Source organism: Clarias gariepinus, chromosome 15 (genome assembly GCF_024256425.1).
Source record: "Clarias gariepinus isolate MV-2021 ecotype Netherlands chromosome 15, CGAR_prim_01v2, whole genome shotgun sequence".
In the NCBI taxonomy this organism is placed as follows: domain Eukaryota; kingdom Metazoa; phylum Chordata; class Actinopteri; order Siluriformes; family Clariidae; genus Clarias; species Clarias gariepinus.
In genome coordinates, this window is record NC_071114.1 from 7,979,065 (window position 1) to 8,004,572 (window position 25,508).

The 25,508-nt window shown below is 39.2% G+C and overlaps 1 protein-coding gene across 2 annotated transcripts; it reads left to right on the forward strand.

Annotated features, from left to right (window-relative positions):
* The first annotated feature begins 1,120 nt into the window (after nt 1-1,120).
* myom2a (myomesin 2a) lies at nt 1,121-25,423 on the forward strand. 2 transcript variants are annotated; one of them, XM_053513800.1, is made up of 38 exons: nt 1,121-1,205; nt 3,082-3,190; nt 4,452-4,544; nt 4,888-5,023; nt 5,186-5,340; nt 5,637-5,729; nt 7,551-7,639; nt 7,738-7,779; nt 8,137-8,301; nt 8,411-8,572; nt 9,450-9,591; nt 9,674-9,867; nt 10,777-10,833; nt 12,706-12,833; nt 13,099-13,282; nt 14,096-14,113; nt 14,874-15,048; nt 15,135-15,256; nt 16,257-16,444; nt 16,902-17,028; nt 17,882-18,060; nt 19,049-19,163; nt 19,951-20,110; nt 20,186-20,292; nt 20,398-20,442; nt 20,568-20,704; nt 20,913-21,057; nt 21,155-21,214; nt 21,399-21,466; nt 22,074-22,187; nt 22,300-22,387; nt 22,508-22,546; nt 22,952-23,057; nt 23,207-23,370; nt 23,540-23,576; nt 23,682-23,704; nt 23,905-23,960; nt 24,463-25,423. In XM_053513800.1, the coding sequence occupies exons 2-38, from the start codon at nt 3,093-3,095 to the stop codon at nt 24,970-24,972; spliced, it is 4,521 nt and encodes a 1,506-aa protein (XP_053369775.1). In that variant the 5' UTR covers nt 1,121-1,205; nt 3,082-3,092; the 3' UTR covers nt 24,973-25,423. The 2 variants fall into 2 exon arrangements, with proteins under 2 accessions (XP_053369775.1, XP_053369776.1); XM_053513801.1 differs by lacking the exons at nt 10,777-10,833; nt 12,706-12,833; nt 13,099-13,282; nt 14,096-14,113 and having other exon boundaries at nt 1,123-1,205.
* The last annotated feature ends 85 nt before the right edge of the window (nt 25,424-25,508 follow it).

The window sequence follows — 25,508 nt, forward strand, 5'->3', positions numbered from 1 at the left end:
ATACAAAATGAGCGGGAAAAGTGTCACTTTTTGTATGTTCTTTGCAGAATTTAGCAATCTTGTATTTTTCTTTCAGCTTTATGTCAGCCATGTTACTTCCACTAAAAGTTTTATAATGAACTCTAGTCACTCCAGTTTTTATTTTTTTACTTGGTAATACTTCGGCTCACACCACTGGGGTCAAGGCTTCGAGTCCCGCCCCAGGTCTGCATGGAGTTTGCATGTCCTACCCGTGCTTGGTGGGTTTCCTCTGGGTACTTAGGTTTCCAGCCACAGTATAGTGACATGCAGATTAGGTTAATTACTGTTTACAAATGGTCTGGTGAGTGTGTGCATGCATGTTCGTTCCCTGCGATAACCTCATGCCCCAAGTCCCCTGGGAAATAGACAGTATAGAGAATGAATGAGTAACATATATAAGCCGGAAAAAATTACCCTGCAAGAATTAAGAAAAAAATTAATACATGTATGAGAGTTGACTCTCAAGAGTTTAAAAGAGTCGGTTTAATGAACTGAATCATTCTCAAGCTGAACATCAGAAGGATATCAGGCACTGCTGCTGAAACTTCAGTCTCCTGTTAAAAATAGGAATTGGCAACTGGTGCATCAGAGAGGGTGCATGAAAAGGACCCTAAAAAGGACTCTATGGCAAGACATGATAAAAAGAATAGCAGAAATGAAAAAAAAAAACTTGAAAGTGAATTATTTTTAGCTGGATTCGGTTAACTGTGCCTTCAGCCTGATGCTCTCTCAGGATCGAAGCCGCTGACTAAATGGAATAAAAATCAAATGAATGATAATTTTTTTTTTAATGGTTAAAATGAGTGGAAATGTGTTCAATAAGTTTACTATAACAACTTAAATTATTTTAGGTTTTTCTATTCACTAACTCTCTTCCAGCCTGTAACATATACCTGTATCGTCCCCCAGTATCTCAGGGTAAGATAAAACACACCTGAGTGAACCTGAGCCAGCCATCTTCCAGCGTTAACCTGCTCGCACATCTAGCAGTTACTCAGAGAGTGAAATGTGGTTTGAAAATGGAGGTAAACGCTATATATAGTCTGAAGTGTCACCATACATGGGATGGAAGAGAGAAGCCAGGCTTCGTCTGAGAGAGAGGCAGTATTTTTGTTACCCTCAGCAAGACGCCTCCAAGTGCTCCCAGGCCGACCTGACATTCAGCGCCGTTCACTTCTCCGGGGGTAAGTCGAAATATTTCACATTATTATTATTATTATTATTATTATTATTTTGCCATCATAAATATTTAACAAACCTCTCAAACCTGTTCCGACATCTGTTTCTATCAATAGAGAAGAAATCTATCATATTATTTCTATCTATAATATCAGCTGTAATTGTTTATGGACACAATCACTGTTTAGGTGGTATTTCGTTACCAGTATAAGCTTGTGTTTAAATCAGTTGTGTTACATGCATTTGCATGAGAAAAAATAAGGTTTAGAGCTTATTACATCATTACATTTTTTTCTATTAAATAATCGATTAAAATGTACACATTTTTCTTCTTTACATCATATATAAGCACAAGGCAAGAAAGGTTTGCATGTTTAGCTTCACATTAAAGCTCCATACAGTAACTGAAGACAGTGTACAGCTATCAGTGCACAGGGCTGTACACCTAACACTCATACCCTTACATCAGGACTGCTTACTAAAGTGTCTTTGGCACTGTATATGACACGCACACACTCAGAGTTATCTGTAAAACCTTGTAGATAAATATAGTTTGTTTAGCTACAAACAATAACTGCAGCCAAGTCAAGAATCATTTTCTACCTCGGTTTCTACCACGTCTTTGGCTGCGTTCACACTGCAGGCGAAAGTGATCCAAATGGATTATTTTGTTTCCTGTTTGTTTTTTCTGTTGAGTTCCGTTTGACTGGAATGTGTTTTTTTTTTCCTCATCAGTGTAAACAACACCAATCACATGAAATCCGATCTTTTCAATTCAGATTTTTTTTTTCTCAATGCAACCTCAGTGTGAACAGTCAAACCGGATTTTTAAGTGATTTGTACGTCTGTCATAATTTTTGTGCTAGGGAAAATAGTAGATGATGGCGAAGGTGGATTTAACCGACACGCAAATGAGGTAACAGATTACGTAATCATTTGAGTGATTTTGCTGTCCAAGCAAAATTCCAAGGTGCATTTTGCAACTGATTTTAAAAGAAAAGGTGGAGTGGGGTTATATGATGACGTGTCTGCAGTTCCAGTGAAAAGCTAAAATGTTTAAAAGCCAAATAAAAAAAAAATCAAGAACATAGACCAAAGAAGTAACTGAGTAATCTGCCTTTTTTTACACCGAGCTTGAACGCATCTCGTGACAAGTTGTTTCTTTACGCGTGTGAGTCAGTTTAGGAGACTCATTAGGTAATAATATCAGACTAATGTTAAATATCAAAGACATTGAAAACATAGTACAGTATGAGTGACCTGAGTGTGAACATAACCTAATGTATATCTTATGTACATCATGTCTCAGTGTGTATTGTATGGGTTATTTTATATAACAGCAATTTTGCCAATAATAATCATTTTTATTTATTTAATTTTTTTAAAAACCTATGTCTAGTTACATTTAATGTTGTGGAAGAGCAGTGAAACAAAAAAGTTCATCTCATCACTAACTTTACAGGATCACTGAAAATGCTGAGTAAAGCATTTTTTTTGTAAATTAATCTTTACAAAAAAAAAACCTTTATATTATTGTCATTATTGTCAGAGCAGCACTTGTTAAAAAAATCAATGGTGTTGTGGTGTAAATAAGTAGTGACGCAATCCACACATTACTCCTACATGTGGTTGTTAATATAAAAACATTTTCTACATAAGGTTTCATTAACTTATGAAGGCTGCGCTGTTGAAAGATAACACAATAAAGGTAAAATTAAATGCCATGATATACTAAAAACTGTGAAGTTAGGCTGTATTACAGATGGGCGATATTATAATATATTAATATATCAGCATATTTTCAACATATTTTGTCCGTTTACAAAATGTATTAGATGTTCAGTAGCCTATGGGATGATTGTTGGGTCTTTGTTTTGGAAGTTTTTCCTGACATGCCTACGAGGGCCATGCCGATATATCAGAAAACACAGACAAAGGTTGGACATCAGTATTCCAGCTCAAAGCATGTTGTCCAGCAGATCTCATCGAGGTACGGGCCAGCATCTGGATTGGACTGAGCGCTGTTAAGTGTGCGATTGTGCACACTTGCATAGGGCTTTCAGCAGTGGCTTTAACTAATGCTGCTTTTCTTCGCATTCTTTTAAGAAGCTAGTGAAGCTTTGGCAAACGACTCCAGAGCTGCGGGTTCTTGCTGGAAGATAGATGCTATAGAGTATACTGCTATTGGAGTTGTTAAAACTGGCGAAAAAGGTGTGAAATTGAAGTGCCTACTGCTAAAAAGGTGTTTTTGTCAAATGAGTGGCTTTGCAAAATGCATGCGCATCACTTCCTGGTGAAAGAACAACAAAGGAATTAAATATATAAAAATGCTCATAATAGAATTGTTTTACAATATCGACTTTTAGCCAATTTTAGATTATGACTCAATATACACTATATGGCCAAAATGTTATGAAGACCTGACCATCACAGCCATACGTGGTTCTTCTCTGAAGCTGGAACCACACATTCGTCTAAAATATCTTTGTATCCTGTTGCTGTAAGATAACCATTCCCCTCAAAACAAAAAAAGCCCAAATGTTTCTCATCATGACAGAAAGCGAGCTCCATAAAGACATGGGTTACCAAGGTTGAACTGGAAGAACTCTGGAAGAACAGAGCCCTGATCTAAACCGTACTGAATATCTTTGGGATGAACTGGAGGGCTGAGTGCACACCAGACTCATCACAACTCATCGGTGGTTGAATGAACGTAAAGACATCATGTACATTTTAGTGGAAACCCTTCAGAGAAGAGTGGCAGCAAAGGGGGTCCAGCTACATGTTTGGAATGGGTACATATGGGTGTGATGGTCAGGCAGGAGATCACATTTAGCCGTATACATGCATTTGATAACAAGTGTTACTGTTCAATTGTAGAACTTATTACTTTTTGTAGATCTTTATATGTCTTCAGATTGAATTTGGGGTTCGGTTATATAGGTTAAGTGGCCATTTTCTTGGATAAGAAGCGATACCAAACACTTTATATCCCACAAAAATACACCTAAATTCTTATTGTTCTTTTTCTTTTTTAGACATCTGTTCAGGAATGCATAATAATAGTTTTTGTAATTGCATTTCGGTAATGTCTATTACCAAAACAGACAAACATGGCTTCATAACAGCACAATGGCTATTATTGTAAAAAAATTAATAAAAAGCTGCTTTAAAGACCGGCCTATAGCTTTTATTACCATGTACTACACAATGCAAGATTTTTCTACTGACTGTTCATTGGTATTTGGCAGGATATCAAGCAGCAAGTCAACAAAGAAGGAGCAGGTCCAGGCCACTGAGGTTATGGCGGAACCAGCCTATACGGTGCCAGCCTTCAGAGAGAGGTGAGACTGTTGGCAGATGTAGCCATTACCACTCAGGAGGCTATTTTAAGAACCTAAGAGTGTCAGAAAACACCTGAACCTCAACCAGCATCCACATTCACTGTAGTTATAAATGATATCCCTTCTGCACTGTAACTTATTCTTTATATGAATGAGTTTTCTCTCACAGAATTTGCACATTTTTTTATGTATCCAGATGTTTTTTATACTGTAACAATACTGTAACATTACTGTAACAATATGTATTCAGTATACGTTTTGGGTTCCGACAGACTTATTGTCCTTTTTGCACAGTTGCTATACAGTATGCGTTTACACCGGGATTAAATTGTGTGTGATCTAGGGCACCTGAAGGAATGGAGGAATATCAGCGTGTGTCCTCTCATCTGGAGAGAAATCTGACTTCCCTACAGGAAGAGTTGCACAGTATAAGGACGGCAACTCATGAGCAAGTGGTGAACATTGAGATAACAAATGAGGTGAATTCTTTTTCTTTGGAAATTAAGATTATGTTGAGAATGCACGTATACATGAACTGGCTATAGAATTGAAAACAGTATTATAATAGTAAATGTCCATCCAGATGTTTTGTCGTGTACCAGTGGACGTTATTCTTATAGGCTGTTTATTTCTCTAATTAGGTGAGAGCATTGAAGTATGTCAGGACGGAGCTTCCTTATGAGATTCCCAAAGTCCCAGACTTCCTGTTGGGTTTGAGATCTCATACCGTGTGGGAGAAAACTCCAGTCAAGCTCTTCTGCACTGTCGCTGGCACTCCCACCCCGATCGTCCAATGGTTTGTTCTTTATTTTAAAGAACCGTATCTTAAACAGGCAACTTTAAAAATATATATATATTTTGGATTCTTATATATTATTTATATTTTTATATAAAGGGGGTTTAAGGTTCAGTGTACTAAATTTTAAATCATTCTTTTGAAGGATGTAGCCATCCAGTGCATTTATCCTTTAAATATGCATTATGGATATAATCCAAAATAGTATTTTACTTTTATGCACAATATTAAAGTGATAATTAGAAAAGGCCATCCATGCACTTGTGACATTCTCAGTCTTTATTGTACATTTGCAGGTATAAGAATGGTGTTCCTGTTGACCCTCTGAGCACACCTGGAAAATACAAAATCGAAAACAAATATGGAGTTCACAGTCTGATTATTAGCAGGTATGAACTAATCACAACAATCATTTCATGTTTCTAAGGAAAAATATCTAATATCTATCAAATATTACCAATATTAGGCTTTTTTTTGGGAAAGGGTTAAACTGCTCTGTGGTTAATTTAATCCACTTGGATTTATGATTATTGATCAGGTTATGAATTCAAATCCCGTTAGAGCAAAACCCCAAAAATGTAAGTTGCTCCTATATAGGGGAATCTGTCATAAATGTTAAAACCATTCAAGAGCTTCCTAAGACTCAAATGTCCTTTTAAGCCTCTTTAGTAAAAAATAATTGACTGTTAAATATATAGAATTGAACCCGAAAAAAGGCTGAGTTTTCAGAACAATCTGTTAACGATTAGAGATAGATTTGAACTCAGAGTCTGCTTTAGCCAGAGACAGTGAACGGCCTCTGTGTCACAGTGAAAGTTTCCTATTTGGTCTCAGATCGGACCTTCCCTCATCTACAAGACACCTCAGCTGTTCGTTCCTTACTGCTGAGCTATGTGTCATTTAATGCCGGAATGCCTGACATCTGAGTCCCATCCACTCCAAAGTTACAGTAGTGAAACTCTCTCTCTCTCTCTCTCTGCCCGTGTCACCACTCAATCCAGCGCTCTTTCTGTGTAAAAAAAAAACTAGCTTTCAAATACACATTTCGCCTATTTTTTTCTAAACAACACTAGCGACTTGAAAGTGAAGGAGGAGTTGCCTGGACATCAAGGAAACTGGTCGTTTTTGGTGCCGAGGCAGTTAAGAGACTTTAAAATAGGCAGCGCAGACTGAAGGTCACATTTCTTCTTTCTATTCTCACACCCTGGCCTCTCCTTCAAGACCAGCACTGCATTTTTAAGATCTCTTTCCTGGTCCAGTGTACCCTAGCAGTGGGGCGGGAGGATCATGTTCTGTACTGTGTTGTACCCTTGCACCTAGGCAACAGTACATGAACATTGTTGGACATTATTTAAAAGACATACGGATTAAAGAAGGGATTTTTTTTACACTTATTTGATATTGATTTGATGTGCATTATGAGCTGACTGTAGAAGTAATTAAATAGACGTTTTAGGCGTTTTAGGGAATACTGTAGACTGTCAGATTTATATGTTTATGTTTTATGGCTGTGGATTGTCCCAAAGATTCATTTCTGGCTATGTCTTATCCAGTGGTTTTCAGTGGATTACCTAACCTTGGTATTTGTGGAGTACTGATTTACACCCCCACTTGGCAGGGTCACCTAAAAAGGGTAATGGGTTTCCTTTTGCGTCCAGCCCCCCTGAAGGTCTCAGGGAGGTTTTCCTGTTTTTCCTTGTTCTTTCTGGGCCGCGCAATTAAAACGGATTCGAATTCATGAAATGTCCAGTTTAAAGTTAGTCCTGAATTAGACTAAGACTGATCAGCCATAACATTAAAACCACCTAGGTTATAATACATTTTCATACACCAAAAGCCATGACAGTTGGGCACTTTAGCCCACTTTGGAGCTCTTTTTGAACTCCCTATGTTTCAGTTCTAGCTCAGACACTTTGTTTATTCAATTTAAATGTTCAACAGAAGATATATATTTATTCTCAAGATATGGTGGACCTGTGCAACGTTTATTTTTTTCAAAATATTCTGAGAATTTGAATCAAATCAAAATAATAAATTCACAGTGTGTTCCTCCAATCCCTCTTAAGTATCTTACTAAATGAGTGTACAATAAAAAAAAAAGACTGACAATATAAGACTGAATCTTTTATTCATTATTGTACGCTGTGTTAAACATTTGTATTTAAATTGTTGCTTCATTAAAACAACGGCATTCAACGTTTTCCTTTTAGATGCACAGTAGCCGATTCTGCCGTGTACAGCGCTGTGGCTACCAACTCCCAGGGAAAGGTCACCTCTAAGGCCACAGTGTGTGTGAGAAGTAAGATTTCCTCCTGTTCTCGCCATTTAACTTCTTGTCCTTGTGTCACATTTCTTCTTTCTTACTTTTGCCAACCGGTTCGTTATTATTCCATGCAGGACCATCTGGAGCAGCAGAGAGCTCTTATCTTCCAGGCCATGGTGAGTAGCTCTGGCTAACACCCAGATCTAAAGAGCCTTGTTGATATCATTAGCTACAAATAACATCCTCTGTCATCTGATGTTCCATCGTAAAGTCTAGATAAGTCATGGAAAATATGCCTTGTTTACAGCTGAGGATGGGTTTTAGGCTAAAAGACACAGAGCCTGGTGCGCAACTAATGGCTTGTCATGTTTTTTGTCATGATTCCCAAAGTATTGAAACAAGGTCTTGTTAGAGATGTATAGATACGGATATGGCTATAGCTATATAACAAGAACTCGGTATCTGTATTCAAATCATTTCCCCTATCACTGCACAGGCTAAAGACTTTGTATTTTATGTTTAACCCCTCATAGCACCTTTGCCCTCTGATATCCAACGCAGCAAGCTAGAAGTGACCCTGCTCGATAGGTTTGGAGTGACATTTGGCACAGAGGGCGAGTCCTTGACTCTGGTGGCGAACATGGTGGTGGTGCCTGACCTTCCCAATCTGCCACCAGAGGTTATGTGGTATAGAGATGGTAAATAGGTTCAACTTCCTTAAAGTGTCTGAAAGATACAGTAAATACCCTTCAAATCTCACATCTGAGTGTCCGCCTCGTCTAACTGGGTGTGTGTTTCCACAACTAGAAACTCTGCTGACAACATCCAGATGGGCTGAGATGCATGTTGGAGGAGGGGCTGCCAGGCTGACTCTTCCTCACCTGAACAAGGACGATGAGGGTCTGTACACACTGCGCATCTGGACCAAGCAAGGAACCACCGAGCACAGCGCCTACCTGTTTGTCAAGGGTATGTTACCGACAGTGTTGGTAGAAACTAATTACATTACAAAATTACTGTCTTCAAAAAGTAATCAGTTACATTACAGCGTTACTTTCTGATAAAAGTAACTAGTTTGAGTACTTTTCCATTGCATTCCATTTCCATTATTCTACCATCGCAGATTAGGGTAGTTTGGCCCATAATCTGTTAACTATTAAGATCCCTATCTTACATACGCGGTTTTGCGCGGTGGTCATAAGTACGGTTCATCATGATTTACCATGAGTTTTGGGTTATCGGGGGCGGGGCTTCTAGGACGACTTTCACATCAACACAATAACGGATTAGGAATGACTGCTGTCTGTCTGGCTCATAAACTGTCTGAATAACGGATTACATTTTTGAAAATATGACTAAATAACTTGCCGACCCAACGCGTATCGCGTTACACCCAACACTGGTTACCAATGCAAAATGTTTGTTTTTACATTGTTATTTTGTCAGTACATTATTTACTTACAAATGCATGATTGAGGTACTGGATAGGACACCACTGTCTTTAGAATTGCCTTAATCCTTTGTAGCATAGATTCCATAAAATGCTGAAAACAGTCCTTACAGATTTTGGTCCATATTGACATGATAGCATCACACAGATGCAGATTTGTCAAACAGATCTCGCGTTGCACCACATCCCAAAGGTAACACCAGTTTGAGATGATTTAGGCTTTGTAACATGGTGCATGGTGAATGTATTTAGTATACTGTTTTATAATGTATGATCAATGCTCTTAACGAATTCATGAACATCACATGAACCATTACATACAAGGTTGTTCAGACCTAACAGCATCCTATTCATCATTTCAGGAAAGAAAATATGTTTATGTATTTGTGTATCCAGATGCTGCACCCGCAGTAGCTGGAGCCCCTGGAGCTCCCATGGACGTCACCGCCTCTGACGCCAATAAGGATTATGTCCTCGTCTCCTGGAAGCCTCCCAATCTCACTAATGAGGCACCCATCACCGGTTACTTTGTGGACAGGTTAGGACATTAGGTCTTTATTAATAAATAGTTCATATATGATACTGCTTTAAGTCTAATTTCATTCTGTTATCCTGACTAGACGCAAATCTGGAACTAAGGACTGGGTCCAGTGCAATGGCACCCCCGTTAAGGTGTGCAAGCTTCCCGTGCATGGACTTACCGAGGGGGATTCCTATCACTTCCGTGTCCGGGCTGTGAACAGCGCAGGCATCAGCCTGCCCTCCAGGATGTCCTCTGGAGTGATTGCTGCTGATGTGGAAAGTGATGTGGAAGGTAAGGTGTGATTTCCTCAGCAATTCAGAAATGTTTTAATCTTCCCAGAGTCAATCCAGGGGGTAAGGGGAAGGCTGAAGTGAAGAGGTGTGTAGTCTCCAGACTTGAGTCCATAACTCAAGGATTCAAAAGACCTGCCTCTGATTAATAGAGGTTGGTACCACTGAACCATCAATGGAGGATGGAATAAAAACACAATGCTGTGAGTCACAACAGGCTATATCATATTGAATGATACAACAATTAGTTTCAACTGAACAATTTGACTGGACAAGATGTATTACATAAGTGATGATAATGGATGATAACAGCACTGAGACCATTAACTGTATACTTTCACAGTCTCAGGTGTCCTAATAACCGTCAATTACACTAGCTATCGGTCCCGGTTCCAGCAGGAAAACACATCTGAAAAAAACAAAAACACTTTGACTCATTAATAATTGATTCTGAAACATCCATGTTTTTTATTTATGGCTACAAAGCTAACTAGCTCCTAAGACAAGGCGGAATTCCAAATCACTCTTCAACCCCTGATCAAGGGCACTACCTGGCCATAGATTGAACACCCTAGTGCACTAACTTTTCACTTAACACTATTTAGAATTCATCCTGGAATCTCAAATTTATCATAGTTGACATTCCAAGGTGGAATATGTGGAAATATAAAGAAGACTTACAAGAGCTACAGGATCGTCTCCATACCACACCATAGTGTATTCTCCTCACCTTTTGTCAGTCGCCAGCTCTGCCGTTAGCGGTTAGTTGGTTCATAATGATATGTGTTATTATACTGAGCAAAATAACAGATCATAATCTGTTGATAACAAATGGTGTTTGTGAAACTGTTGTATAAAAGCGATATCACAATGACGGAAGTGTTACAAGTTATCTTTACTGTCACAACAGTGATTAAAATCGAAGGGAAGTATGATATTGCAATTCGACAGGAAGACCTGCAAGGAGGTACTTTGTGATATGATTGTGAAAACAACTAACTAATTTCAAAGAAACACTAATGTTACATTGTTTTATACCAATATAAAAAAAAACTAATATTGTATTATTTCATCTTTAACATACCGACTGAGGTGCATGCACATGCATCCATAATGAGTGCTGTGACAAGTTCATCCACACAGCAGTCAGTACCTATTAAAACTATAATTTAATCACTGAAGATTCATGGTTAATATTCTATAATCTTTTTGAATCTAGCATTACTGTGATTTAAAACTATAACAATGAAAATGAAAGTCCACGTGCAGTATGGTGTTAAAACTCCAAGCATTTTAACATCACACTGAATTCATGACCACTGCATGATCATTTTTTTATACCTAATAAATAAAATAGTAGGAGAACTATAAATATGAGTAAAATCCTGTTTATCAAAGAAGCGCTTGTAATCTGTTCATCTTAAAGCCTCTGATTAATAAACTGCATTTCTTTTTCATACATACTGTATATAAGTAGGTTTTGGCTGGTCTGATGGTTTATAGATAGGAACTTAAATTATTTCCATTAATTGATTAATTCATTTAATCTATTAATTTTAAACTAAACCTCAGATTTAACCGTCATTAACGTCTCCCGTAAGTCTTATCTCACGTCATGGAAAATGTCATCCTTTCCTAAAACCCCTTTCTAGACTGTAATCATACTGTAGATAATATCTTTGATGAACTTATATAATTTATGACAAGGTAAATGCATGGTGACTTTAGCTTTAATTACCTAATTAAGAAAATTTATTTATTGATATTTTGATCAGTAAATAGAAAAAGTATGCTTTGTACAAGGGGGTATCAAAAAGTTATGAGATTTGCATTCCAAAGATCCAGTCGCTTCCTCAGATGCCATAAAACCTAGCAGTAGAATTCATGATTGACCGTCTGGCCCCTCGGGATGAATTCTCAATGAACAATGTCAAAAAAGATAATGAGCTTGCACTTGGTTGAGCTGTGGACCTGCCTCGCCTTTTTTGGTCGTGGAGATGATGGGCTCTTCCACAGTAAAGACTGTTACTTTGTCCCAAGGTTGTACCCTTACACCCAAGTTTTGGACAGGTCATTAATGGTGGGCTGACCAAATTCTTGGCAGAGTTTGACACAATGGTCCTTCAGCTCCTGGGTCAGCAGCCTGGGAACGAACTTGGCAGGAACACGACGCATGTTCAGAACACACGTGAGGATGGCCTGGACTGCTATGAGACACGGACAACAGCGGCAATGTTGTTGATTGTTTTCCGATGATCATCTGATGATTGGCATAAGTTGCCAAACATTTTTGGGAGTTGAGCTTGTTGAAGGTCTTCCTGATCTCTTGTCGTCTTCCAGTGATGTTCTTCTGCTTTTGAAGCGCGTGTGCCACTCAAACTACTCATTGCATCATCGGCACAAACTTCAAGCAAACATCCAGATTGTCCCATCTTTGTTCTATGATGGAATCGCAGACATGGTTAACGCAAGTTCCCGATGTATACAGGATGATGTCTTTTGGCACTCTGACTTGTGACGGTCAGTGCTCCCTGTGACTGTGTGTGCAGCTTTGTGCTGCCATCTCTTGGCCTGTTACAAAACTACTCTCGAAATCTTTTGATACCACCTTATATTTCACTATAATGAGATAATTTAGGTGATCTGTGCAACAGTGATTGAAAAAATCTATAGCTCTTCTAGGTTTTTTTCCCCATTACAGTTTACTAGTAATCTAAACCAAATATTTACCTTGTCTAATTTTTATTTTTGTTTAAAATTAATGTAAATGATTGCAAAAAATGTAGCAAATGTATGAAGTTATATTTCCAAAATCAATTCCTGATCTGTTCTTATGTAGAGTATGTTACATTGCCGGAGCCCCCAACAGATGTGCATGCTAGTGAAATAAATCAAACGTATATTGTTCTGAGCTGGAAACCACCCACTCCCAGAGGACGGGCAACTGTGTGGTACCTCATGGAGAAGGTGTGTGTGTCGATAAATTAGTTTGTTGAACAAGCATTATGCTTTTAAGTAAATCTAAATATATTTGTCTTTAAAAGGAACTTGTACGTATGTACTATATGGTGTATGTATATTCATTACTGGTCTGAACGACTCAATGGTTATTACATATTAATAGCATACTAGATTCTTAGCCTTACAAACCATCGAAACAGGCTTCAGGAATGAATTTCTTTCCTGATCTGACTTGCTCTTTACCCTGGCTGACTTTGTACTTGTCCCTCAGTCGGTGGGCGACAGTAACTTGTGGCAGAGAGTCGACACAGGCATACAAATACGCTCACCACGTTACCCTCTTTACGATCTGGAGGACAAGAAAGCATACCGTTTCCGTGTTATCACAGTCAACAAGTACGGCCCGAGCGAGCCATCAGAGCCTACAGCTCTCATCCAGAAGGCAGACCCTTATGGTAAGCTGTATGGTTTTCATTAATCAATAACGTCGTCCTGACTAGACGTAATAAATTTTATAAATAATTATACTATACAGCCGTGGCCAAAGGTTTTGAGAATGGCACAATTATTCATTTTCAAGTTAAAAAATTTTAGTGTTTTTGAATCAGATGTTTGTCAGATGTTACTATGGTATACTGAAGTATAATTACAAGTACAGTATAATTACCATCAGTCCTAAGTGTCAGAGCAACAGTAAAGCATCCTGAGATCATTCATGTGTGGGGCTTATCTCAGCAAATAGAGTGGATTCACTCACAATTTTGACTAAGAACACAACCATGAATAATGAGTGGTACAAAAACATTCTCCATTCTCCATGCCATAAGGCAAAAGTGATAACTAAATGGCTCGGGGAACAAAATATCGAAAGTTTGGGTCCATGGCCAGGAAACCCTCCAGACCATGATCCCATTGAGAACTTGTGAACAAACAAAAACCCACAAATTCTGACAAACGTCAAAAGTTGATTATGCAAGACTGAACTGCTGAGGATGTGGCCCAGAAGTTGATTGACAGCATGCCAGGGTAAATTGCAGAGGTCTTGAAAAAGAAATGTCAACACCGCAAATACTGACTCTTTGCATAAACAACGTAATTGTCAAAATTTATATTTGTGTTATTCTCAAAACTTTTGATGTAGAAATCATGCAGATGACAAATCCAGCCATTTTAAACTACTTTAAACTAATTTTAAGCTATTTTTATATGAAAATTTCTTAAACTTCAACAGCTTCTTTGATAAAAGTGTCTCATGGTATATTTTACAGGCAGCATTCCAAACATCGGTAGGTATAAATCACCATGTTTTGGTTATGAACATATAATCACCACATTTTCTTTGGTTGTGAAGAGCACAAATGTTCACTATGCTTGTATTATCACGATAACCAGTCCAGACGTGTCACCCGGAGCTAAAGCCAGTGTTACACTGTAGGATTTTGGAACTGAATTTAATGTCATAAAGGAAAATGACATTGAGATTTGAAGTCCTAGAACGTGTGACATGTGACTGGCAGCTGATAACCACCTCTGAAGTTCTTGATTAGAATCTCAGTTTGACACAAAATGAAACAATATTCTCAGAAGCTCACACTGATGTAATGTATTGTAATCGTATTGTCGTTTGAAGTGACGTAATCTTTTTTGTAAGTTTCATACAGTCTAAAACTGGCCTAAGTTGTGTTCTTGTGTGTGTACTGTATTGCCGCTTCACACGAACACAAAGCATGTCAGTCTTTCAGAAAACCACAAAGCTATTTACAACCACCTCCAAAGGCTTCTGCTGTCACTGTGTGGAAAGATTGACTTTATGTATTTGCTTTGCATTTCAGAATGTCTATTATTTATCTATTAATTAATTTATTTATTTATTTTTGTCAAAAAAGGACTGTCAAGTAAGAAATGGAACAAATCAGGACACCACTGATTAAAAACATCTTCCCAGAACATTTTTGTGTCTTTAACATTGCTATGCTCTAGACTCTATTTTTTCTTTTTCTTCTTCTTCTTCTTTTTAAAATATATATTTGACTGTGTATCATGCAGGCGTTCCCTCAGCCCCGGGTAAGGTCATGGCTTCTAGGAACACAAAAACATCTGCCTTTGTGCAGTGGGAGTCCCCCAAACAGGGCAAAAACCTCATGGGCTACTATGTGGATTGCTGTGTTGTTGGCTCCAAGACCTGGATCCCGTGTAACCACAGGCCCTACAAGCACACCAGGTACAGACCATCTTTACACACGAAATTAAAGATTCATCACTTTAATAGATGAAGAAGAAACTGAGGTTAAACTTGTACCTGGACAGGTTTGTGGTCCATGGCCTGACTTCTGGCGATACATATAAATTCCGCGTCCAGGCAGTGAATGCCTATGGTCTGAGTGAGGAGTCTCAGGAGTCTGATCCACTCTTCATCGATGCTGCAATCGGTAAGCATGTATTTAAGCGTGCTCACATGTTTGTATGTGGAATATTGCCTTGATCGTGTCAGTTTATTTATTGTATATTGTACTAGTTTTTTTTTTTTTTTTTAAATACAACATTACTCCCAGCAGGAGCTATGCGACTTTTTGTGCATACTGTATTTTAATGGGAATAAAAGATAAATTGGCAATCGATTCTTTTGCTGTTCTCACACAGGGAAAGGAGTTGATTATGGTATGTTGTTTTTATACAGTATACTGTACTTTCCTCAACAACTAAACTCACTCTCCAGTATCAGTACCCCTTAATAACCTCACATTCCTATTTTTATTCTTACAGTCTCTCCACTAGAGTAATTCACACACAGTGTGGACATTAAATCGACTTAATTGATGCTCGTACCCTGAATGATGTCTGCTCAGAAATATTGTTCCAAATCAATTTGTATAATTAGGCACTTTGTTCTGGTCCTTGCGGCACAGTGGCTTAGTGGTTAGCACTGTGGCCATGCACCTACAGGGTCCGGGTTTGATTCCCGCCTCGGGTCTGTGTGCATGGAGTTTGCATGTGCTCCCTGTGCTTGGTGGGTTTTCTTTGGGTACTCCAGTTTCCTCACACAGTCCAAAACCTGGAAATTAGGCTAATTGGCATTCCCAAATTGCCAATAGTGTGTGAATGAGCGTATGAGTGTATATGTGTGTGTGCTCCCTGTGATGGATTGGCACCCCATCCAGGGTGTACCCCCCTCGTACATTAAGTCTGCTGGGATAGGCTCCAGACACCCCATGGCTCTGCATACACAATAAAGCAGTATAGACGATGACTGTGTGAGAGTGAGTGAGTTTCCGAACGCCACACTTATTCAAGTGACTTTAGAAACAAGTCTAGAAAAAAAAGAAATGCAAACAGGAAGTGAGAAATTATGCAAAAATAATTCTGGTCCAGCAGTCCAGTCTCGAAACAGAGGAGCGTCCCATTGCTTAACTACATTTCCTCACTTTTCAGCTGTTCCCTCTGCACCATACGGCATCACTCTGCTCAGCTGTGATGGAGCCTCCATGACCCTGGCCTGGAAACGGCCCAAACGCACAGGCGGAAGCAGGATCACGTCCTACTACTTGGATAAACGTGAAGCAGACTCTGTATTGTGGAAGGAGGTCGGCTCAAGGCCTGCCACAGGCAGGGTTTATAAGGTAGGCACTTCTTACAGAGATGTATTTTTGGGATCTTGGGGCAAGCGCAAAATTAAGACGTGGTTGATCTTCGCAATTAATTGCACCTTGAAAGTGTAGATGAAGGGTAGCTCAGTGATAACACCCACAAAAATGCTGTCATCTGGGCACCCTGTGGTATCATTTAATGATAACACCCACTGATTTTCCTGTTCATGCTCAGGTCTTTGTAGGAACATGCTGCAGTTGATCCTCTTTGCATGGTCGCAGTCTCTTTTGCTTTGATTTTCATCATTAATTCTGAAATATGTCATTTCCCTTTGCACTTACATAACAAAGTATCACCATGGTATTTGTTGTTGGCATTTAGGTACGACTGTGAGAAAATACGCGGCAAATAAGTGGCATAGGACTGATACCTGATACTAGTGTGTGTGATGCAGCTCTGTAAAGACGTTTCTGGTGACTTTATACACAGGTGGAGAATCTGACTGCTGGCACCTTCTATGAGTTTAAAGTTCAAGCTGGCAATATGGCTGGTGTCGGTATGCCGTCTGAACCCAGTGTGCCATTTGCTTGTGAGGCCTGGACCATGCCTGAGCCTGGTGAGTTTCTGTGGTCAGAATATAGACAGATATACCCATGTTAAATTTAATGCATTAATATATTTAAGACACCCAGTGCTGTAATGGTCAATAATCCAAGTAATAAAGTGGCACCAGTGATAAGGAAAAAGACGTGTAGGTTTCTCAGCAGTACACCTGTTTAGACAATACAGCAAGAGCACACGTAAACATTTTAATTTGGCTCACTATCTATCGCAATGGTTTTCAGTTTGTGGCATACTAAAAAAAAAAGTGATGGTGCATCTTCAATCAGTTTGTTTGTCTGGTTTTGCACTGCTAATAACTGCATGGATGCATAGGTATATCTCAAGGAGAGAAAAAAAGTAAAGAAAAAGACCACCACTCAAGTTTCAAACCCATTCTATAAACTGGACAAACCCTCCTTGATGTCACCTAGAGGTTTTCTGAAGAGTGGTTTCGAACCATCTTGGCAGAAGCTGACATCACCTAAGCCCCATCTAAACTTTTTTTTTTTTTTTTTGACCAGACCAATAACAATCATGTTTTTTTCAAGATTTTTTGGGAGTGCTCCAAATGAGGATTGACTCACTTTTGGCACCAGTGATCCTAGTGGTCATTGGAGGAACTGCACTTTTTGGTACCCATTTTTCAGAACAGGAGGTTGCCTCTTGGTAACAATATTGCTCAGGTGTGCCACTTTAGTCTTAACCTTCCATCGCATCCCCAAAAATCTCCTTCCTAAATCCGACTTGCGCTAACACATGAGCAAGCAATGCTCTTTCATTTTTTACAGGGTTTGATTAAATGATTTAAATGTGAATAAATATATTTGCTTTAGGTTTTTCCTAACACATTTGTTTCACTGTTTCAGGTCCTGCATATGACATCAGTTTCTGGGAGGTGCGTGATGATTCTCTCTTGGTTCAGTGGAAGTCTCCAGTATACACTGGGGACACTCCCATCAAAGGCTACTTTTTGGAAATGGCCAAGAAGGGGTCCTTTGATTTTGTTGCAGTGAATGCAGAGGTTGTGAACCATAGTTACTTAAAGGTAATGGATGAATTTCTCATCGCCTGCATTCTAATCCATACACACAGTAAGGAGCTTATAGATTGCGGATCTCAGAATGTTATTTTACCCGGAATTTATGTTGTTGTTTTTTTTTCAGCAGAACACAATACTATAAAAATAAAAATGAGCTTATGAAATAAAAATACTTATACGAATTATATATATATATATATATATATTTTTAGGCAGCACGGTGGTGTAGTGTTTAGCACTGTCGCTTTGCACCTCTAGGGTCCGGGTTTGATTCCCAGCCAGACTCGATTTGTGCATGTTCTCCCCATGCTTGGTGGGTTTCCTCGGGGTACTCCAGTTTCCTCCCACAATGATATGCAGGTTAGGCTAATTGGCGTTCCCAAATTGGCCCGTAGTGTGCTTATGTTTGTACTCTGCCTCGTGCCTTAAGCCTCCTGGGATAGGCTCCAGGTACCTGCGGCCTTGAATACAGGATAAAGCGGTATACAGTACAGTAGAAGATGAGTGAGTGAGATATATCATTTTTCTTTGGCTCTCAGAAAGAGCCATGGTTTTGTTTTTTTACCCATATTTAAGCTTTACACTTTCTGCTTTATCTTAGTCAGCAGTTTTGTTTGAATCTATTTTGATTGGCCTGCCTCTCTGTTATTGTTAGGATATAATAGATACTAATGTGGTATCACACTTCGTAGGCTGGAAGCCAGTTAATGTGGGTGGATTCCAGGTTGCTGAACTGCGATAAACTTGCAAAGATGACGAATTAGCATGACTCACAGTTCATCAGCCTCAATATAGTCACGATATACATTTCACCTCTCCTGTATTTTATTTGCGTCCTCATGGGCAAGGTTTAAAAGTAGTGCTTTAAATTTACAAGTGAAACATTTCATGCATGAGTCAAAACCTATCTGGAAATATCAGGCAAGATGGTGAACTACACATAGCCCTACAATATACACTATTATGATTTTTTTATTTATTTTTTGTCATGCAGGTGACTGGTTTGGAAAATGGAGCTTCGTATGTGTTTAAAGTATGTGCAGTGAATTCTGCAGGTAGAGGAAAAGAGTCAGATGTGTCTGAGGCTGTGTGTATTAAAGCTCTGCCAGGTACGTATACCTTTATATTGTTTATTATTTTTTCTAATGATCAAGATAGCGAGGTGGTATCGAAAAGTTTCGAGACTAGTTTTGTAACATGCTATCAGATGGCAGCGCAAGGCTGCATGCAAAGTCACAGGGAGCACCGACCCTCATAAGTCAGTGTGCCAAAAGACATCGTCCTGTGTACATCAGGAGCTGTGCAACTGGTGCTATCCTGACCACCTGTGTTACAACGTCTGCGATTTCATCATGGATAGCATGTTAGAACAAAGAAAAAACATGAAATTCTGTGTGAAACTGGGCTAATCTGCCTCGAAAACATTTGACATGATTCAGCGATGCTGCAATGTGCTGTTCAAGCTGTTTTAAATTGCATGCGTGCTTCAAGAGTGAAAGAACATCACTGGAATCGACGGGAGATCAGGAAGACCTTCAACAAGCTCAACCCCTTCAACAGCTGAGACAGTAACAGAAGGAAGTTCGCGATGAAGTCTGCCAGGAACTCGTCCGTGGAGGACCCGTCCTTCATGTCTCGGATTATTACAGGGGGCGAAACTTGGGCGTATGGGTATGATGCTGAGATGATTGCAACAGACGAAGCAACATTAACAGCGATGGGCATTGAGAATTCGTCCTCAGGGGGCAGACCTTCAACAAAGAATTTCTGAGGGAGTGTCTAAAGGAGGATGTACGGTGAAAAAACAGAGCTGGGAAACAGATCCAATCTCGAAACCTTTTGTTACCACCTTGTACACGCCAGTGAATTCATTATTTCTTACCATTTCTTTCTAAGGTACAAAGGAGATTGTATGTGGTGTGGATGAGGAGACTGGAGATATTTTCTTGTCCTTTGAGGCTTGTGAGTTATCTGAGGACTCCAAGTTTATTTGGTCCAAGTCTTACAAGGAAATCAGCGAATCCAAGAGGGTCACCGCATCAGCTGTGGGAAGAACGTATGTTGCGCATCATAGCTTTACTGAACATCCAGGATGTTTAAATCATTAACTGTGGAACTGTTTTACCTGCAGCTCCAGACTGACGTTCGCAAACCTCGAGAAGGAAGACCTGGGTCTCTACTCTGTGGCCGTGACTGATACAGACGGAGTGTCTTCCAGTTACACCCTCAAGGAGGAGGGTATGTGACAGAGGGCTAAATTAGTGCTCCTTGTGAGGGGTGTGTGTTGTTGTTGTTTTATTCCATTTAAAAAAATGTCTAACAGATTTATTTGATCCTTTTTAGAGCTGAAAAAATTGCTTGAACTGAGCTATCACATCAGACATCCACGTTAGTACAGATATTTGTTTCATCTGATTTGCATTTCCTTGGAATTTAAAATAAATTGATAATAATAATTATAATAATAATAATAATAATAATAATAAACTATTGTTTCTACCCTTTCTTTTTAGTTGTTCCCCTAAAGACAGAGCTGAATTATGAAGTTCTTGAGAAAGGTCACGTGCGTTTCTGGCTTCAGGCCAAGAAGCTGTCCTCTGCTGCATCCTACAGGTTCATCGTTAATGATAAGGAGGTCACTAGTGCTGAGGTACGGAGCACGTCCTGTGCATGACCTCCTCACGTCTTATCGTTCTCTATAACAAAGTGGTATTTCAAATAATCAAAGCACGTAAAAATGTTCTAACCGAGTGGCTGATAAATATTCAAGGATACCGTGAAGTGCCTTTTCGAAAGTCTGGATATATTTTAAGTGCTATCATGTGTTTACGTTTGTGTGTGTGTGTGTGCGAGATTAGGGTCACAAGATTAGCCACGATGCTTCCACTGGAATAATTTCGATGGTAGTTGAGCACTTTACCAGATCCAATGAGGGCACATACACTCTTCAGATCCATGACGGAAAAGCTAAGAACCAAAGCTCCCTGGTGCTTGTGGGAGATGGTGAGATGTGACATCAACAATCCGATAAGCATCTTGGTTACATTTTATCTTTTGTTAGATTAACTAAGTAACTATGACTTGGTTCGTTTCTTTTCAGTCTTCAAGGCCGCGCTCAAAGAGGCTGAATTTCAGAGAAAGGAACACCTCAGGAAACAAGGTTATAAATGATGCATAAGAAAACACACCCACTGTGCAGTTCATTGCCATGTTACTATATGAAATACAGGGTATACAGTAATAGCGCATGGATTTACTATTGAGTGTGTAACATTCCTATTGATGCAGAGTATTTGTACAGTACCTTGCATGAGATCTATATCTTTTTTATTTCTATTTGTCAGGTCCTCATTTCTCAGAGTACCTGTCTTTCCATGTGGATGAAGAGTGCACTGTTAAGCTTGTATGCAAGGTACATACTGACGTTCAACACAGGATTAATGTACAGTTCACCTCCATAACATAGCAAACATACAGAATAACTATAATACAGATTTGATTCTATATCTCAATATTACATGGTGGCATAAATACAAGGGGCGTTCAAGTCAAACCGGGACTTGTGATGTAATTTCTTATGAATTGAGGCATGATTGACATTTACTTCAGACACAGCATGCTGATGAGACTCTTAGCTGCAGTAAAACATTTGAACATAAAACCGTTTGTCTGTGAATGACGATCCCAGCCGAGGTGGATCGGAGCCATTTCCACATGTTTGGGCCATTAAAGGAGTTCCTGGGAGGCCAGCGTTTCAGACATAAAAACAAGCGGCACTAGTGTACTGAGAAGACTTTCTACCTTGATGGTATCTAAGCAGTAGTGAGATAAGTGCATTAGTGAAGCAGGGGATTATATAGAGAAATAAAGAGACTTTTTACCCTCATAAGTGTGTTCATTTATTCTGCACAATCAAAAGTCCCATTTTGACTCGAATGTCCCTGGTATATACAGTAACAGTGATCACTGTCTTGAATCCTTCGCTTAACCACCGGGATGTTTATGTGATGGTGTTACAGTTGGCCAATGTAAGAAAAGACACTACTTTCAAATGGTTTAAAGAAGATGAAGAAATAACTCTTGATGTCGCACCCAACCCCATGTCTGGATCCTGCACTCTTCCTATCCCCTTGGTAACAAAGTCACATATTTTCCTTCATGTCATCCATGCACTTATATTTATTTATTATATATGTTTTTATATCCAATGTTTTAAGCCTAAAATAACTTGTATCCATTTCACAGTTTTCCAGAAAAGACCAGGGCACTTACAAAGCTGTACTGAGTGATGATCGTGGAAAGGATATTTCTGCGTATGAAATTTCTGGCCAAAGTAATGCTTTTACATAAGTTACCAATTTTTAGTTACAAAGAATTTTCATCATATTTAAATGCATAATCCAATTATGCTTTTCTCTTTTTTTCTTTTTTTTTTTTGTGTGTGTGTGTGTAGTCTTTGAGGATATCATCAACGCCATTGCCCGCATTTCTGGTATGCTGACCGCATTTGAAAGCTTTCACACACACACACACACACACACACACACACACACACACACACACACACACACACACACACGTGTGCTAAAGGAGATATTGTAGTTCCAAGCCTTATTCAATTTTTTCCATTTTTTTATTGACTTAATGTTGTACGTTGTCATGTGATTAAATGTCATATACGGAGCTACTGTATATAACCTTAGTGTTGTGGAATTGTAATTTTAAAGCCAATCAGAATGTTTCGTACCAAAAAAGATCACTATCTGCTGCACAGGGCACTTTCTGGCCAAATGTAGTGCAAACGTGTCTCACTTGAATGAGGATAGAAGTTAGAGAGTTGGAATAATCTCAAGTTTAAGTCTAAATATGATTTAAATATGGTTATTGGTTGTTGCAGGCTCATCTGCATCTGAGCTGATGTTGCAGTGCACACCAGAGGGCATCAGACTGCAGTGCTACATGAAATACTACACAGAGGAAATGAAGACCAGCTGGTTCCACAAGTACTCACTTGTTCTGTTAATTTGTGCTTTTGGCTAGATGGCCAAATTAAATTAAATTGAGCAAACACATTTCTGATTATCATATGATTAATCAATGTTGATGCTTGAATTTTAGAATTTAATGTTGAGCTATGTTTTGGGGGATTTAGGGAAAGTAAAATCGCCTCTTCGGAGAAGATGAGGATCGGAGGTACGTCTGAAATGGCCTGGATGCAGATCTGTGAGCCTACAGACAGGGAGAAGGGCCATTATACCATTGAGATTCACGATGGCAAATCTGCCCACACCCGTTCCTTTGACCTCTCTGGACAAGGCAAGTCATGCATCGTAATTTATTTGCCTATTTAAATTCCTATGCTGGCTTGACTTTTATTTCCTCAGTATAATAAATTGTTGCATTTCATAATTTCCCTTACTATTACAGATTCAGACAGAAAAGATGCATTATTAATGTATTATTGTAATTTTCCTTATAAAAACAGCATACATTGATGCCTATGCGGAATTCCAAAGACTCAAGTAAGTAAAACATACACAGCAATATTTTATATTTTTCCTGACACTCGTCTAATTTATATTGAATGATTATCTCTTTTTGCTAATGAGCTGTGTTTCTTTTTACAGGGCTGCAGCATTTGCAGAGAAAAGTGAGCACAACTTAAAATGACCAAACCATTAAGCAGTAGCTGTACTGTATTTTGCAGTGACTAGATTCTGGCAATGTTTTTTATTTCAGTGCTTTAATAATGTTTCTCATTCTCACAGAAGGATCAATGTGGTTTTGACACTGTGAGTAATGCATGTAGCCAAACACGTATACCAACATGCTTCTTCTTATCCTCTGTAGACCGTGGCAGAGTAATGGGTGGACTGCCTGACGTCGTCACCATTATGGAGCATAAGGTAATATTTAACCACCTTGCACTTAACAAAAACTACACCTAATTCCAGGTTTAAGGATAATATTATTTGGCACGGTGGTGTAGTGGTTAGTACTGTCGCCCTGCACCTCCACAGTTCCGGGTTCGATTCCCGTCTCTGTGTGCATGGAGTCCCGTGCTTGGTGGGTTTCCTCCAGTTTCCTTCCACAGTCCAAAGATATGCAGGCTAGGCTAATTGGCGTTCCCAAATTGCCCGTAGTGTGTAAAATGAGTGTGTGTGTGCAATGGATTGGCACCCTTTCCAGGGTGTACCCTGCCTCGTGCCCTAAGCCTCCTGGGATAGGCTCCAGATCCCCGCAACCCTAAATACAGGATAAAGCGGTAATGACGATGAGTGAGTGAGGATAATATTACTTTTGTAGCTTTTAATAATTTTGAAAGCATTCCTATTAAATGAATTTAAAACCTATAATAGTCACATCTAGCCCTGTGAAAAATACCTTTGTGACCTTTCAACTTTCCAGACCCTGAGTTTGACATGCACAGTGTGGGGTGACCCCAAACCTGAGGTCACCTGGTTCAAGAACGAACAGGAAGTCATTTCTGACGATCACAACCAGATCTCCTTTGAAAGCGGCAAGTTCGCCAGCCTCACGATTAAAACCGTTACGGTGGATGATTCCGGCAAGTACAGCATCAATGTGCGAAACAAGTATGGCGGTGAGTTTGTGGAGATCACAGTCAGTGTCTACAAGCTGGGTGAGGACATCCCTGAACCCAAGTTGGGACAGATGGCAAAACCTACCTCAGCACCCAAGTCCGTTGCACCACCGTCCTCAAAGCCCCAGACTCCTGCACCATCCGTGAAGAGCCCTACCCCCAGTCCAGCCCAGTCCTTTAAATCCCCAACCCCAACTCCATCTCAATCCGCAAAGTCCCCTCCCCCAGCTTCCAAATCTCCCACCCCACCTAGGAGTGCCAAGTCCCCCACTCCACCCAGATTCATGAGATCCCCAACACCCACCAAGAAGTAAAAAAAAAAAAAAAAAGGATGTCACTAAAGAAGTGGATGATTTGGATGTTAATACAGCAGAATAAATAGTGCTTGATCATAACTTGATTACAGATGTGGTTTATGAATCACTGACTTACTGGCCAAAATAAAAGAAAATTGGCAAAAAGTTAACATCGTTAACATATAGGTGGCTAATAAATCAGTATAGGCTTTGTTCTATGTGCATGAAACCTTTTAAAAATAAGGTTAGTAGATTTGATAAATAGAAACTAGAACTCGAATATCAGGCTCTATTGTAACAGAAGTCAAGAAAGTCATTGCATTTAATCAAAAAAAAAAATCTTTTAAGGATTATGGAGTTGAAACCACTGAAAACAGTCACCATCTTTGTGAATGGCATTACCACCTGACTTTTATTCTGTAGCTTCGTAATGCTTTGTTTTGGCAATAAAGACAGTGATCAACTTCCATCTGTTGCAGTTCCAGTTATTTTGCTATTGCTTTTTATTTAGCTATTACAAAGTTTTCATCAGAAACCAAGAATCAGTCATATCT